This window comes from Micropterus salmoides, unplaced genomic scaffold (assembly GCF_014851395.1).
Source record: "Micropterus salmoides isolate LMB-PRFRI ecotype aquatic unplaced genomic scaffold, ASM1485139v1 Ms_hic_scaffold_18, whole genome shotgun sequence".
Lineage (NCBI taxonomy): Eukaryota > Metazoa > Chordata > Actinopteri > Centrarchiformes > Centrarchidae > Micropterus > Micropterus salmoides.
Genome location: NW_024040928.1, coordinates 25092258 through 25110874, shown reverse-complemented (window position 1 = coordinate 25110874; position 18617 = coordinate 25092258). Strand labels below are relative to the sequence as shown.

General features: G+C 37.9%; 1 protein-coding gene across 1 annotated transcript in view; it reads left to right on the top strand.

The window, feature by feature from the left end:
* LOC119908423 (clavesin-2) overlaps positions 1-18614 on the top strand; it is a 40684-nt gene extending 22070 nt beyond the window's left edge. The window contains exons 3-5 of the mRNA XM_038726081.1: positions 7232-7342; positions 10091-10323; positions 11676-18614. Of these exons, the coding sequence (XP_038582009.1) occupies positions 7232-7342; positions 10091-10323; positions 11676-11769 (438 nt within the window). The 3' untranslated portion in view covers positions 11770-18614. The remainder of the gene's footprint in view (positions 1-7231; positions 7343-10090; positions 10324-11675) is intronic.
* Positions 18615-18617: the final 3 nt, after the last annotated feature.

The following is an 18617-nucleotide window of genomic DNA, read 5'->3' as shown; positions in this document are numbered from 1 at the left end:
GTTATATGAATCATTGCAGTGGTTGTTTCTTTGGCAACATCTGTAAATATGTGTAAATCAGAGATGGTTTTTATTTTTTGCACATACATCAGATGCTCATTCACTTCACTCTAGAGAGCTGTTATGACTTTTCAGTGCTCATTATTTAAATTTCCGACATAGAGGTGCTAATCTAATTTATCTCCATCCATCCATCCATCATCAACCGCTTATCCTGCGTACAGGGTCTCGGGGGGCTGGAGCCAATCCCAGCTGACATTGGGCGAAAGGTGGGGTACACCCTGGACAGGTTGCCAGTCCATTGCAGGGCCTCTAATTTATGTGTGATGAGTTAATTTCAGACAATAGCAGTCTGATTTTTTCAGGTTTTTATTTTGTACATTTTAAACAAGTTGTTTGTCCTTTAAAAACTACAGAACAATACTTCCATGTGCAAAACACACTGATCTAGAAAGAAAAATACTGGCTTTGTGTAGAAACAAACAAAAAAGAATCTAAAGACATTTGGTCTTCATGGGGCCAAATATCAATTGTTGCTTTTCTCTTTAAACTAATCTTTTGTTTATTTTGTTTGTTACCCAACAAAAGTGGGAGAGAGTTTAATTTCAATATATATAACATTCTGTCAAATATGAAACCAGATGCCAGTTAGCTTAGCTTAGCACAAATACTGGTAAACCGGGGGAAACAGCGAGCCAGACGCTGTCCAAATGGAACAAAAATCTGCCTACCACCAGCTCAGAAGCTAACTCTTTTTCTTTAATCTGCACAATTGTATTTCCCAAAATGTCATACTTTTCTGTTAAAGTCACTTAAACATTGTATTTTGTCCTGTGCAGCCAGTACAGAAATCATAATGCGAAAAAAGCTTGGAGCAAAGCTTGTAGGCTGTGTGGTCGTGGTAATCTGTTAAAGGACACACACAGTATCCTGAAGGAGGGAGTCACTGCTTGAATAGTCAGACTGCAGCTTTTAATCCTGGTGGACAGACATTTCAGTAAAGAAGCAGCTGTGGCTGATGACGTTTGCTTCATCCATCGACGGGATGTCAACGCGTCACATGTTGTTACCTCCGAGTATCTGTGTGCCTTTGAACAGACTCACGGTGTTTAACCCACAGTGTTGGTGGCAGCCTGTCTGCTTCCCCTCTGGATCTGTGTGGTTTTATAACAGCAGCACACCAGCAACACATGAGAGACTACACTGATGCTGCATTCAAGTCCTGTGGGACAGAAGGAAGTGATGGAAGGATTGTCATGTTTATGACATGACATCAAACAGCCCAAGATGGCAACTGTCATTGTCAGTTTCATTTACAATAATGAATTAAAATTATAATTGAGCTATGGTTGTATGAGTTTGTCATGTAGGGATAAATAAGGTATAATATAAGATATAATATAATATAATGCTTTTCCCAAAGCTCACTGATTTTCACTGAAAAAAATGTTTTGTATTGTTTAAACTTTCGCCTAGACTTAATGTCTCCATGCATCCAAACATGCATGCAAGAAACCCATTTTACAAACTTTTACTATAAAACCAAAAATATGAGCCATAGATAGTAATTATCACTCAGATGTTATTGTGAAACACATAAATATAGTATGGGGTGTCGATGGCGTAGTGGATAAGATACATGTCTTTGGTGTGAGAGATCTGGGATCAAATCCATTGTGAGACAACATTGTGTCCATGAGCAAGACACTTAACCCCTAGTTACTCCAGAGGCGTGCGGCCTCTGACATGTATAGCAATTGTAAGTCGATAAAAACGTCTGCTAAATGAATAAATGTGATGTAACTTCTATGTGATAATAATGAATGCAGCATAATGCTAACCTCACACACTGACTTGATAATGTACAGTATTTCAACAGGATGCATATTTTTATGTGTGTTTCAGTGTGTAATATTTAGAAGGATCTATTGACAGAAATGCAATATAATATACATAACTATGTTTTCAGGGGTGTATAAACCCCTCATATAATGACCAGTTATGTTTTTATTACCTAAGAATGAGCCATTTCTATCTACACACACCGCAGGTTCTCTTACATGGAAGTCGCCATGTTATGCCGCCGTGTTTGTACAGTAGCCTAAATGGACAAACAGAGTGGGTTTCGTCACAACATCGAATACGAACGAAGAATAGGAATAAGAAGAAGAAGTAACGTTAGTAGTAGTAGTCGAATGGTTCATTAGAAGTAAGGAGAGAAGAGACATTTGGACAAATGGAGGCCCATACGTATTATTTAGCACGAGAGCTGACAGAGCCTGTCGGCCACCGTAACTTCTCCTGGGCGCCTAGAAAGGGAGGGGTGAGCAGTGCATTCATGTGGTGTTGGAACAATCAGAATTTTTTTCCTCCTTAAATATTACATGCAAGAGGATAAATAAAGAGTACATGTGACATAAAGGAGTATACAGACCTTTGATTCGTGCAAAATCACATATTGCATATACATATTTTGCAAACATGCAGTTTGTTATATGGCTAAAATGGTTAGTTTGGTTAGTCCATGTAGAGTGAACTAGATGTTTGTGTGTTGTTTATACACTCTGATAATGCTAATCCAACACATCTTTGTAGTGGCATCCATGTTGATTCACACATTCCGACATGAACACACACTGAAGTCGTAAGAACACTTTGCAACTCGAACGTGTGCACCCTGAGCCACTGGTTGCAATTCACAACCCTCACCACTAGATGCCACTAAAACATACACTTTAATGTGTCATATGATTCTGATATTTAAATCCTGGAGAAAGGTTTACCATGACTGCTATCTCGTCAGTATTTATAGGCAGATAAACAATTTGGGTAATAGGATGTGATATGAGACACCTGGCAATCACGGTACACTCCCACTCAATTTTCACCGTTAAGAAATACATTAGAAGAAGTGAAACTATTGGTACCCAAATTTGCTGTGGAAAAGCTGATTATGAATAGACAAAAGAAAGGCGTTTCCCTCTTCACCTCGATGAAGTCTCCTCCTTTTAAAACAATAAAAAGATTCTGAGTCATTAGTGTAATTACAGTAGAAGAGAAAAAACCATCACCAACGAGATTTGCTGCTTTTTCACTATATTTTACTCGTTATGGCCCGAGGTCAGATTTAGAGGAAAATCTGCTGGAGTGTCACAAAGCGAGAGGTGGGCGCAGTTTTTCTACAGCTAACCAAGCTTTGAAGAGAAAATCATCTCTAATGTGTTTATCCTCTTCAGTAAAGCCACAGGCTCCCAGGAGGGGGAGGTGAGAGATGAGGCAACAGGGTTTAAGGGAGATTTATAGAAAATACTAAATGTATATATAAACTGATTGTGTTTTAAAAATGACTCCTCAGCTCTACACATTGTCCTTTTGGTGTTGATGGACATTTCTCCATCTTCTGTCGCCTTAAATTCTGTTCAACCTTTCGCTGTAACTGAACACGCCCAGCAGTGACCTGCAGCGAGTCCAAAAATAAATCCCCACAGTAGCTCATTTGTTTAAAGTCGACATTTGCCTCCAGAAGCCAAACATCAAAGAAAATGCTCAAATGGTTTTGAGTGGCTGGTTTCTAGAATTGGCAGTTTATACCTACTTCATATTTCAGCTGTTTACTTAGCAACTAGTATATATTTACAACACTTGTCACAAAAGGACAAAATTTCTCTAAATCCTATTAGGTTTTTTGCCAATTTGTAATATCCATTTAACCAGTAACTTTTGTTTGTTTTCGCTGTTGCAATTTTAATGTGTTTTGCATATGTTTTAGATTGGAGGAGAATATAAATACTTCAATTTCTGAAAATATTGACCACAAAATAAGTGAGGCTTATTGGTGTGCTCGTTCATTGCAAATGTTCAAAGCCTTCTGAGGGGATTTTTGTTGGAGGGAAACAATGGTGCATTTAAAAAGTATTGATGATCTTCTTTTAAATCACTCTTCAGTCCTCCTATTGCTGCCTCTCAGGGAAACAATGTTGTGGAAATCATTTTAAAGTTGATCTGCTTCCCTCTTCCCTCCATAATTCCAGCTCCTTAACATCTTTCATTTAATCTTTCATTCCCTCTTGGATCTCCTGTACTTTTTATTATTCGCACTATGGCGCCTCCACTTTTGTTTGAACAGATTTTCCTTATACCCAGTCATCCTCCTTCAGCAGATCAATCCTTTAGCTCCTGTTTCTTCTCCTCCTCCTCCTCCTCCTCCTCCTCCTCCTCGTTCTTCAGTGCCTCCAGTGTAGTAGCAGAGGCCCTGCAGCTCATATTCCATTTTCAGTTTCATGTTTCATATATAATGCAGCAGGTCCCTTCATCAAAGTGAAAATGTCTATCAGAGCAGAGGGCAGGCCGGAGGTTCAGAGTCAGAGGGATCTGACAGCTGAGAGGGAGAGAGGCTGCCTGACCGCGGTTTAACCAATATAAGCCTCTTTATTAGTATTGACAGTCTGGAAACCTGCTTATCCTGCTGATATTTTGCACCAATATTCAGTATCTATATTTAGATTCTTGGGTTTTATATACATTTATTTATTTATATTTATTTGGATGTATTTATTTTGAAAAATAAACTATTTTCAAAGTTTCTTTCTGTAAAAACAAAATCTGAAAAATGTAGACAGATTGTAGCAACACAGAAGGTCAGGTCACCACCATCCGTAGCATTCAAATCCTTTGCAAAAATCAATATTACAAAAATCTGACTGACAATTTGATCATTGGATTAACTATTTTTAGTTTTATATACTTGGAGGACGTAGGGTCTATAATCAGCAGCTAATTTATTAACATTTTTATCTTTGTTTTCTATAACTGCATGATATTCTTCGTTGTGGCCATCATAAGGAAATGTCCCGCGTGTGTGCTTTTATACCCTAGTCCCTGATGAAACAATAGTTTATTCCAAATAAGTTTTTGACAAATAAACGGTGTTCTTGCAGCAGGAAATATTTTGTTTTGATTTTCTCTTTGAAAATCTAGGTATTTTCTGTTAAAACTGGTATAAATCCTAAAGTAAGACTGTTGACGGTCCTCCTAAGTTGTGTGTCTGTATGTGGCATATTTTTAATTGGTAGAAATTATAGATGTATGTCACGTTGCGTAGTTACATGCATAAGCTTGGAGAACATAAACTTGAAGAATAAAAACACACTTTAGGCCCTAGTTACCTGGATAAAATGTGGAGCATTAGACAGCCAACAAATATGAATATGTGGCTAGGCAGTAGTGCTAGATGCAAGTTCAGAGGGTCACCAAAATCCTCTTGGGATCGTGAATATTCACATAAAATTTCATGTAAATATGGCCGCAGATACAGATACAGTATCTTGCTATGGACCAAAGCCTTGGACAGTCTGATTACTAACTTTCCTGCCAGCAGAGCAAAACCACTGGCTGACCTACTTAGGGCTTGGTGATTCATATCGGTCAAACCCTAATTTACAAACCTGGTCCGACCTTAGATACTCTCACTGTCTCCATCTCTCTCACACAATACTAACAGTTTTTATATAAACGTCTGCCCCGAGCCACTTTTCATCAGCCAGCTCTGTTCCATCACAATATAATCTCACACACACACACACACACACACACACAGTGGACTGTAATTATCATAATTGTGTCCAGCATTCTAGGAAACACTGTGTCAGGCCCAGACACACACTAACCTATATGAACAAGGACTCATTTCCCTCAGGCGTTGTGCTGCGGTGACTCCAAAATAGACCGGACCATTTCCTATTGACTATGAGATTAGAGCCCATTTACAAAAACTAATTTAATGGAAAGGGACAGGAAACTCTCAGAGCTACTTTTTCATTTGCTGGAACTTAAAGAAGACAAAAATTCCTCTTGATTGGGACTGGCTATTTGGTTATTTCTGATCAAACACAGATATTATTAGTCTTTGTTTTCGTGAGCCGTAATGATTGCACATGTCATAAAGTCTCTGTATCCTGTGGTTAGAAAAATGCATCATATACAGTGGTACGTAATGAATTTGTCCACATAACCACACGGAGCTAGTTATGCTAATAGCAAATTGTTGTGAATGAGCTAAAAACCAAAGCAAATTGTAGGTAACAGTTGAGACTAATTATCTATGTATCTGCAAATTAGATCTGATACTGACCAGCCCCTTCTCCTCTTACTACCTGTCTGCGGGTACTTTGTCTCTTCATATCAGCAGCAGAGGGAGGAGCACAGAGCTGAGGATCAATGATGCCACAGAGCTGCTAGTCAGTTTATTGTAAAAGGCTTGCAGCCTTCTAAACAGTGGCGTTCAACTGTTATAGGTAACTGTTATTCTAATGTTTTTTGTAGCCTGTATGTTTGTCAGTAAGAAGATAGTGACTGACAAAAACTAGTCCACAAGTTTCAAAAGATGAATTAATGTCATAACAAATTTACAAGTTTACAATAAATGTATGTATTCGTTAAGCATGGTGAAGGCTCTCTAAATGTTGATGTTTCATTACAAACATAATCTTGTCAATCTAGAAATATATATTGTCCTCTCCACATTTTTGTATTTGGTTATTCAGTAATCGTTATCAGCACTGAAATTCTCAATCAGATACAGCATGTGTTGTGTTAAGCACTTTGCTTGTGTCCGTGTCTGTTTGTTAAAGCCGCCATATGCAGTTTTGCAGTTGAAGATGTTGGATACTTGCCTGCTTGCCTGCCCGTCCTACAATTAAAAATGTCTCTCAATTAATAATTAGTTCTCTCTGTTTCTGTGGCCAAACCACAACATTCTCTGCAGTTATTCAATAATTAAAAAACAGTCAGCAACTTACTTCATTTTATGAAGTCATTCTGTACAAACTCCATGTATCATCATGTTAAAATGCATTTTTCTACTTCAGAGTGAGTTGCTGAGTTTCACATCTGCTTACCCACCACCAGTTTGCAATTTTATAATGATGTTGATTTGCAAGTTGTCTGTTTTTAATTAAAATATCTTCTATACTATGTTTTTGAGGATTTTTTTATGTGCTTACCAGCTATACTCATATTAAAGCCATATTTTGATGATATGTTATTTTCTATTACAGTGAAAATGAAAGTAAAATACAACCTGCAGCTGTGATCATCATGAAGCAAACCTCTAACATATCCCATTTCACCATTTTACTGTTACCTCTACAAAGAAAAAAAACATGGATCAACAGGATGGGATTATCCTCTTTGCCTGTATTTACATGTATTGTTTTGTTTGTTTTTGGAACAGGACAGTTTTCCTGCCAGATTTGGAGGAATCCACTTTGTGAACCAGCCCTGGTACATCCACGCTCTCTACACGGTGATACGACCCTTCCTCAAAGACAAGACCAGGAAGAGGGTATGGCCAGAAGACATTACATAAAAGCAGCTATAAACAATATTTATATATTAACAATGGATTACACGCCTACTTGTATGTGAAATGGGTCATGAACCAATTTGAATCATCACCTGACTCTACATTTACTCTCAGCTCTGCTGTATTTATAGCATCTCTCATTTTACAGCCCACAACTAAGCAGCTAAAGAGTCAGATATTTCCCTCAGGGGTTGGTGTAGACCAAAAGCAGAGCTCCAAGGAGATTGAATATTGCTGCTGATGCAGATTGAACTGCATTGTAATTGCAAAGTAATTTGGTTAAATTGCTTACTCAAAATGTCATGACCCATTCAGCAACATCTACAATTGCATTAACTGAGCTACATGTGCCAATTGGCAGACTTAGCTATGTTTCACCCATTTCAAATTAAAAACGGGCCCTGCCCTCCAAAGGGCCCTGACTAACATGCAAGAATTTACAGGATGTTGATGTTAAAGTGAAATTAATATAAAAACATGAACATTTTTTCGAAAATGTACGATCCATGAAACTCATGTTGTGCATTTGTGCCAATCAGCCCCATCACGAGGTTGGGTAGGGCCCCACATTTGCTCTTGAAACAGGCCCCCAGTTGCTTAAAGGTTCAGTGTGTAATATTTCTGAGGATTTATTGACAGAAATGCAATATAACAGAGGTCACTAATAGGCGGACCGCGGTCCGGATCCGGACCCAGCCGCCGTCCTCTCCGGACCGCCGACCTACAGCACATTTATTATTGAGACTTACTACCTCGTGACGGAGCGTTTCTATTTTAACCCGCGCAGCTTTTCTAGCATTTACTGTACTGGTTTAGAGGACCAGGAAACTCACAGACCAATCGCATGTGCTCCAATCGTCTCATGTGACGCTGCTCAGCCAATCAAATCTGTGCATACCGATGCTTGCGAGTCGAGTCCGCGAGATTCACCAGAGACGTTTTGGAAACACACCCGAATTGAGGAGACGAAAGATAAAAGAGATTTCACATGACTTTTAATCAAGAATTTACAGATTTTTACATGTACGTTCCTCCCACGGGCAGTTCAAAACCAGAATATCTCATAGATCTCCAATATGCGAGCTGGAGCTCACGTTTCTCACTGAACAACAGAAAGTAGGAAAGTGGTAGCTCTGTAAGAGGAAATGAAAGAGAAGAGGAGGCATTACAGCTGTTCATTTGTTATGATGTGTTGAGTGTTTATTATAAAATTGGTTAAGACTACACTTCATCACTTCAAGCTACACTTTTTATTACATTTTTTCTAAAAATTAGGCACTTTAGTTTACTTAAATTTAGAATTTATTATTTGAATAGTTATTATTTATTATCCCTCCAGTTTGATGTGAAAACTGACTGAAATATTATTTGATTTGACAGTCCGTTGTTGACTAAAAACATGTGTTGATACAACTATAGGTTATAGTACTGAATGATAACGCAAGTTCGTCGTTTTGATGTTCTGGACCTTTGCTTCAGGAAATTTTCTCTAAGTAGACCTCTTTGAAATCTAATTGAATACCCCTGCAATATAAGATCCATAACTATGTTTTCAGTGGTGTGTAAAGACTTTACATAATAAACCATTATGTTTTTATTACCTTAGAATGAGCCATTTATATCTACATAACCGCGGGTCCCCTCTTCCATGGACGTCGCCATGTTGCATCGTCATGTTTCTGCAGTAGCTGAAAATGGACAAACAGCACTACAGAGCACGTTTCGAAACTACGTTCTTCTTGTTCTACTTCTGGTACAATTCAGGCACTCATCACTATGTTGAATACGTACGTTAGAAGAAGGAAAAGTAGTGCTAATATACTGCAGATGTCTGCAAATAACTTTGCATCGGAGCAATATTTTCAACCACTAGATGGTGGATGAGAATATAAGCTATAATATTGACGAACATAAGTGTGTTATTTGGTTAGCTCAGTTGGTAAAGTGCACAACTTGCAACCCAAGGGTTCAGTGTTCAGTCCTACTTTGGGGCAACTTTTCTCTTCAACAACTGGATTCTGCAGCAAATGTTTCAGATCACGGCATGTGCTGCATTGTTTTTGTTTCGGTGTTTGATCCGCATCATCAGCCTACGGACGCATTTGCAATTCCCCAGTATCTCCAGGCAGAGGACATTTAGGGGAATCACGATTTCTGACGGCTCTTTCAGAGGTGTGTCAAGCAGGTTACAGACAACTCCAAATACTGCAGTACAATACACAAGCTTCTTGCACTTTTATTTTGTAGCCAAAACCACTAAAGAGGAAGTGATTATGTGAGGACAGTCTTGGCTTACATTTTCCATGTTATCTGTCAGTGGCCAAGTCACAATAACATATGGTTTTACTGAATAATTAAGCAAATATAATTTCTTAATAAATATACCTAAAGAAACCTCATTTCTTGACTGGCTACTCTGAGAGAGACATCTTTTGTCCTGTGTTAGACACCGTCAGCTGTCCTGCGCTCTTTGAAAGGGTAGGGGGCAGTGGTAGACTGGATAGATGGTTGCAATTCACAACCCTCACCACTAGATGCCACTAAATCTTACACACTAAACTATTAAGCTTTTCTTCGTGTTTTTTACAGTTAAAAAAAAGACTAAAAACAGAATCTGAATGTGAATGTGAAGGTGAAAAGGATCAGAGAATATGTCAGACCAAAAGCCAAAGACCAAACATCGGGTCAATCTAAACTGTCTTCCTGTGTGTTTAATTTTCCTTGCAGATCTTCATGCACGGCAACAACCTGAACAGCCTCCACCAGCTGATCCATCCTGAGATCTTGCCGTCAGAGCTTGGCGGGATGATGCCGCCGTACGATATGGGCACGTGGGCGCGAACATTGCTGGACCACGCCTACGACGAGGAGACCGACTACTGCCCGGAGTCTTACACCCTGTCAGTACAAGACCTGGAGAGAGACCTGGAGAAAAACCTGTCCCCAAAAACCATGAAGAGGTCATTTACTGACATTTTTACTTTTATGTTTTTAAAAAAAAATCTTGTAAAGCCCCACAGCACATGTTTGTGGAAGGAAATGATTCTTCATCCAAGATATGCCTCATTTCTGGTAACATGTCTTTCTAAACACAACACTAAGAGAACCAGACGGGTTTAAAAAACAAATGCAGAAAAATAGATAGATAAACCAAAAGAACATATAGTGCTTGTGTTGCAGGAAATGGCATAAAATATGTATTACAGTAAGCCCCTTATTGTCTACAGTACGCATCAGTGTATCAACATCAATATATTGTCAAAGTAATTATATTATGTTTGTATTATTAGTGTAAACAAGTGAGATAGAGCTGATGTGCAGATTTAATCTCACTGTCTGTCTTCTCCCACTACCTGCCATCGTTGGCTTGACTGAAGAAGACAACCATGGTCTAATTGATTGTGAAAGAAAAACATAGCTAAATAGTGTTATGAGCTTCTGTGGGCCTTTTCTTCAGATTTCCTGTACATGCCTTCAATGAGAACATACCTAATTAAAAAGGAAACATTTAAAAATAGACTTAAATAAATATACAGTAAGCAAAATAACTAAATGATAATGAAACTTAAAGAAACAACACCATCAATATTACATATCTTTTACATATTACTTATTGTCTCTTTGATTTTGATCATTTTTAACACTGAATGGTATATAATGTTTCAGCATTTGTTGACATTAATATTGTCACTAAATATCACATATAAAGAGTTGTAACACAATTACAAGCTTACAAGCATCTGTTTAAAAATATGATGAATGAATGATGTAAATGAGTTACTGGCCTTCAAAAACTATTAATGTCTGACTTTAAAAAAACATGCGTGTTAAATTATAGTGTTTGTGGACACAAACTTGAGAGATGAGTCCAGGTTTCAGGCACCCTGCTGCTGTGAGTATGTTTGACATTTAACTGAGTATCATTCCCCCCTATAGGCCACCATGCAGTATGATTCACAGTGACAGTAAATCATCTGACCACTATGTGACACCAACTGACTCATTCACTCAAAAATATTTAGACTATGGAGACCTTTAGACTATGGAGGACAAATAACAATATGAGCTCAGACAGCAGACTGTCACTGCAGTAGAGAATAATACAGTTCACTTCACAGTTTACACTCTCCGTCTCACCAAATAAATCATTCTATGCTTATGAACCGGAGCTGATTGAGTCACTTCGGTTCAGTTAACAGAACAGGACACAAGTATATAAATTTGAACCGATATGTCCCAGGTCTGGTCTCAGTCAGGGCCGTGAAGACCTCTGGTACACACTAATACTGATCGTCGTTCTGTTTCCATGCAGGTCTCAGTCGGTGGTGGAACCAGGCGTCCTGAAACGACCAGACAAAGTCAAGAGTGAAGAGGACAACATGCAGCCACTGCTCTCGCTGGACTAAACCACAAATTAAACAACAGGTCAAAAGCATACCCAAATCAATATTTACACACACAAACACACTGACTTACCTGTGCACCTGCTGAAAGCGACTCGCGCGCCCTGAAAACACCTTCCTCCAGAAAATGTTGCTGCTGGAGTTAAATTCTTGTTTCTCTTGAACTCAAGGAAATCTAAATGAACTAATACGGAGCAGACAGATGGCAAGAGATGGGAAAGACGTTTCTACACAAAGAACAGCATCCTAAGAGCTACTGATGGTCTTCTATATATTTATTTATTGTTATTTGTCAAGTGCCAATTCGAAAAAACTGTAAATTAACGTATTTGAACAATCCAGCCCTTCAGTGTGGAGCAAGGAAGCAGAACAAACATAAGTGCAAAGAGAAAGACTTGTGAAGGTGCCACATATGTGCAAAAACAATGTTTCCTACGAGTTGTATAGTATATGAGTGATGGGCAATATGAAAAACTGAAAATGATGCTTCAAAGAGGGCTTGGGGCCACAGTTTCCAAGCTGCAATCTTTTTTCTTCTTTGTACAGTAATTTGAAGAAAACACCCCATATGATCGAGAAGCACGGCTCAGGATTAGCAGAAGTGACAATTACAAGCTTGGTTAACCTCCTGGACACAAAACTGGCAGACAGGCAAGCACTGGGTTTATTGGGAGTTTACTGAGGGGTTAGTGGGTGTCTTTCCTGTGAAAATAATGTCTTAACTATCTGAACCTGGTCCAGTTATCTCTAAGAAAAGCAAACCCCCCTTTACTGTAAGAGCTGGCTCTATGAATTATGTAGGGTTTTTTTTTTCTTTTGCCCATTTTCTCTCCGCCTCTTTTTAAACAGTGACTTACATCATCACATATTTGTTTGGCTGAAGATAACCAAAATTTATATAGGTAGTTTGTCAAGCCAGACAAATAAATAAGCCAAAATTTTATTTTATAAATGCAGAGAAAGGGCAAACATATCACCCTCTCCTGTGTCTTTGTGACACTTTTGTTATATTTTTGGCAATAGAATAGAATAGAAATGGTCAAACTTTACCACATTATCAACATCTGCTTTTAAACATGTCAGTATTCTAAGATTTAAAGAAGTACGTATTGTAATGGTATATTTTGCATGTTTTAGACCATTTACTAAAAATCACACTCCTTTATTTGCATTATTTCAGTATGTTATTGGTGTTTCATAATGCAGCAAATCAGTATTGGTGTTAGTTTATAATCTTAACTTATTAGCTGTCTCCTGAGCTGAACTACATCTCACCTTCAACTATTAATTCACAGATTTAACTGAAAATGTAGTATCATCATCTGATAAGAAAATTACTTCTGTACCACCATCAGGCAAACTAGTTTCCAGAGTGATTTGAGTGCAAGAAGAAAACTCGCATATAAAAATAGTAAATATGCAAATGCTCTCTGGCAGCAGACTCTTAAAGGTGCCCTGTGGAGTTTATGACCACTAGCAGCTCTGTTTTCTTTGTATCAGGTGATGTGATTCACATTCCTGCCATTAGTTTCACACTACTCCAGTTATCGACAGTTGGCAAGGCAACACACAGAGAGGCATAGTAATGCACCAACAAAGAACTTTGTCTGTTCAAACATGGCTTTTTGAACTCTTGTTGAGCAATTTAAAATATTCAAATAATCAATCGGCTTTGCACATTTTACAAGGAATGAAAAGCGCTCAACACGTTGGTTTGAACTCAAACACACTGTATGTAAATATAACTTGTTTGTTTACAAGAAAACTCCACAGGGCACCTTTAAGTCTCAAACATCAGAGCTTTCTGACAGCATTATTTCAGTGCATTTATCATTAATTCTATACAGAGGTGTTTTGTCTAGGTTAAGTTTTATCTAACTATTTTATTACTATCACATTTTTATTTAAATTCTGCAGCCAAACACGTTACTTCTGCAACGGTAGATAGAGTAGGATATTTAACATGACCGACGTTATTTCTGTTTGCTTCACGCACTTTTTTTATGCTGTACTGACTTCCCAAAAAAACATCTGTGTATGAAACTGGCACCAGGTGAAGGTGTTTGAGACAGTGTAGTTTAGGCTCCTTCAAATCAACATTTCACTACAAGTTTATTTTGTGAAATGCAAAAGGTATGACAACCGAATGTTAAGAGGGTAGACAGGCCAGCAGAGAGGAAAACTGCGACAATAATGGCCAGAGCAGCAGAGGAAAAGCCACTCAGGCTGACAGGCACGCAGCCGAGCAGATCACAGAAAGGCCGGCGGGCAGGAAGGGTGAGGTGGCCGGCTGCAACGAGAGCAGACAGCTGGAATGTTAAACTATCACACCAGCGTACATGACATGTCAACCCCACTTACAACAGCTCGGAGGCTCTACCCTGTACGGAGTCGAGTTAGACTGCGGCCTCGGTGGTTCCTTCTGTGGCTCAGTGTGATCTGTCTGGTTCCACCGCTATTTAAATCAGAGTGAGATGGAGATAACAATCTGCCACATGTGATGGTGATATTGTCATATTATTTAATACAGTCAGTCCTCTGAGGAAAGAGAGCAGTTTGGGAAACTTGTTGGCTCATTTGTGTTACTCGTTAGGCTGCAGAATAAGTCCAGTACAATGAGTCGGCCACCATTTATGCCACCCTAACTATCTTGAAATGAATGTTCTGTTTGAATTTGCCTGATAGTGTCACCCCTAAAATGTAATTAAGATTAACATTAAGATGATTAATCGTATTCATGTTTTATAAAAAAATAAATAAATAAATAAAGGCTTCTCATTTTGCATTAGAGCCATTACTGTTTCAGTTTAAATCAATCTCGCACTTACTGTAGGGGAAATTTAGAACTGCCAGTTTTGTGCACATCAGAGAGACTGTAATAAACTGTGCGTCAAATGTGAAAACAGAAAATCATGTTCATCAAGTGTTTTAAAATGATTTCCGTGCATTAGTACATATCTGACACGTAATTTTTCCCAGTTATAACACACATGCAGTTGAACATTTACAGGCAGCAAAATCAGGTTTCAGTTGAGCTGTTACAGTATCGATGTCAGTCAGAAGTAAACGTGAAGGAAACCACAGATTAGTACCATAAACAGGGACACAAACACATACACACAGCCACTGTAGATGCTTCCAGTTGTTAGGATGCAAAGTTTACATTAAATAAACATCTGTATATTGCTTGAATATAGCAAAACTGAGTTTAGCGGAGTCTCACAGAGAACGTCCTGCAGGTTCACTGATTATTTTAAGGTTGCAGTACTAGAGGTTAATATCAGAGGCTGCTTTGTTCTGTTGTAAAACGTATTGTATGTAGAGGAACTTAAACACAATTACACACAGGTAAAGATTTTAAGTTTATTACAAATATATTTTATCGGGTGATGCTTTTGCTTTAAGGTTTTTAAAATGGTTTTTTTTGTCAGTATTTTATTGAAACTGTTGTCTACCTTGTTTAATACACAGGTGACAGATTGGTATATGTTGTATGAAATGTAAAGAGTTTTTATTTACAAAAAATAGATTCAGCATTTCGAATGTTCTCTCTGTGCTGTTGTAATGTCTTTCTTGCTGACCCTGGATCAAAGTATTGCTGAACACATTTCAGAAACATGTTTTGAAACCAGTATTGATGACTTTCACATTTTAAAAGCCACCCAGGAAGCCATCCTGGAGGTCCTCAATGATTTCTCTAAAATTCTGATTCAACAATCTTAACAAAAGGGAACACAAATGATGCATTTCTGTGCTGGTTTTGAGTGGAAACTGCATTTCTGTCACCAAAACTTTTGTCTTTGCATTTATTTAGCTAAACAACAATGTCTTATAATAAACACATTGATTTTTCACTTCAGCTTAGATGAAAGGAAATGTAAAGCCGACATACTGTTATTCTTCCATTCAAAATAAGGTGTCACAATCACGTACAGACTGCAGAGAAATATTAATGCAACATGCAAGCTGAGATTTGCAGCTTGAGGTCATTTCTGCTTCCGTTAACTTTGGCTTCACTGACCCATGCATGGGCAAACAGGAGCCCTGAAGGACAGATTTACCTGCTCACAAATCGCTTTTGTGAGAAGGGCCTGGTCAGCTGTTTGGAGCAAGAAAATTCATATTTCTGTGGTGAGCAAGCAGTGGTAAAGCACTAAAACACGTATAAATCAAACAGGTTCACCCCAAGCATAGCCTGGTTTAAGCCTTATTAGCTTCCTTATGTAATATTAATTCTTAATTAAGTCATAAATTGTGAAATTAACTTTTTATACATCACCTTGATGTGTGAAACTATTGCTTTTTTTATTCTGAGACCGAGCCACTAATTTTAATACAGTCAGAGTGACCACATCTAAAGGTACTAATATGTTAATTTCAACTTTCAGCCTTGTTGGTTATTGCTTGGTGTGAGGTTTCCAGCTCCACACTTTCCTTCAGACTACAAACAGCACAGAAAACTGAACTTATATTCCGACCAACATAGCACGTGATCACAGGAATAATATCCACACCACACTAAATATTACATTCCAAGACCAGTACTCACACCTATTTCTTTCTGTTTCCATCCAAATGTAATGTAAATTGAAAATGTGCATAAAAACAGGTCCATCTAAACACACCTGACTGCTTTTACGCCAAAGCTTTCTCACCTTCTCCAGTATGTACTGTAGCCCAAAACATTATATTGACATCATATCTTGTTGGTGGGACTGAATTACTTTGTATGGGAGAATAACAACGACAAACTTTACATTTCATCCAGGAGCTGTGAATTGTTTTTGGATGTGCATGCTCTTTAACACATGATTAAAATACAGTATTTGAAAATATAGATTTGGTATTTTTAAATATGATTACTCTGTTCATTTTAACTTTATTTTGGTATACTGATATATATATGTAATAATCCTATGTGCTGCATTCATATGGTTCATTTGTCAAAAGGGGAAAAGTCAATGTCTAATTTCAGTTATGCACATGCACACACACTGTTTTGAGTCTAACAGCCAACCTAAACTACGCTGAACTACATTTTCAAATTGACAGATGTGTACTGTAAAACTGGCACCAGTTACAGTTCATGCACTGGAAAGATCAGTTAGTGTTCAAATGTTCACATGAAGAGGTTTTTATGGTGATAAAAAAAACGCCAACTGTGCGAATAATTTCACACATGGAAAATTTCAATTAATCAGTCCCATTTATCTGATTTATTAATTAATGTTGAAGCACTTATCTTCACAATACTGCATCATTATGGAATCAAACTCTATCACAAGCCTTGCCAATGTACTGCAGTTTTTACAACGATGTAGTTTCTTGTAAGAGATTGGACTTGAGATTTATTTCTCATTGACTAATGTCTGATTTATCTCCACCAAAGCCACCTCTTCCATTAAAAATCCAATGTATTGCTTCTTATCATAATTAAGTATATGTGCTTTGAGGATTTTGACACTGAATGACATTTTTTTAATGACTAATAATTTTCAGAAAATGAATGCATAACTTTCGGTTGGTGATATATTTATTTAATTTCCATATCACTGTTCTTTGATTGTATAGTTACAGTAGGAGCTGCAGGGAGACCAAACTCAAAACTGAATTGTGAAGTTATTATGGAAAGCCAGTCTATTTTAGGAGCAAATACTGTTCAGTTAGCAGGTGTTAAATGTGTAAATGTCCTCAAAGACAATTTGCTGAAATGCATTATGTGAAACAAGCAAAATAAATATGGACACACGCAGTTTTTCTTTCTCATTTCTCTTTTTTACTATCTCATTTCTCTTATTTTGGTGTCTTAAGACTTGTCTCACCACTTCAACTATTTCTGTCCATTAACAATCAGTACATAGTATTTGGCAGTAGAGACAGGAGCTTGAGATGTAACGATCCTACCTGCAGCTACAGTGAATCCCTAATCAAGACTATTACCTGTTTCCCGTTGTTTAAAGTCACTTAAGTTAGGCACTGTACAATTTTAGAAGTAACGAGTAATTTGTTTGTGATGTAAAGCCAAAGGTCAGAATTTACATACGTATCTTATTGTCAAGCCATGACCTGAGTGCTCACACTGTACGTGTATAAAATAGGCTGTCAGCCTGTCAGCCCTGCAGACAATCTGGCTATTGACATTTGTCAATAAAGATTTGTTTGAAAGCCCAGATGCAGGCCAAGACCCCACTGAGGTTAAATAGCTGAGTTTCCCTGCCAGTCAGTCAGAACTGAAGAAGTCCTTTGGATGAGGGACGAAACGTCTTCCAGTATCTTCAACCAAGTCCAGTTGCCCTTGATTTTAACCTTCGTTGGATACAGATGCAGGTAGAAGTTTGTTTGCTAGCAATAATGCTAACAAGGCAGAAATGTACTCCCTTGATCATCTGTGCCATCCTGTGTGCCAAAACGTACAAAAATAAATAAATAAAACAGAGGCGTAGGTGGCTAGGATGATGTGGACTGTATAGCTTGTCCATCGTTATCGTTGCTCTGCTTCAACTGTGCGACAGGCTGACAACAGCCGACCGAAATTTCTGACATGCAAGGCAAACAACGCCGGACAAAATTGAAATTCAGCCCGACTCTAAAATTAGTAGTGGGGCTCGAAAATCAGGTCAAAAATGGACCCAAATCGTGCAGTGTATAAACAGCTTTAGGCTGAAAGCCATGTTAAATTGTAGTCGTTGTAGTAGCAGCAATATATAATTCACAATTTACATGGAAAGTACATCTGATATTTTTAAACCTGTGTCATAGAAATGGGACTAGAATTGTTTCAATATCATTGTGCAAAATCTTTCAAATATCAAATGAAAAAATAAAATTGTGAAAGAATAAAAACTGTTTAA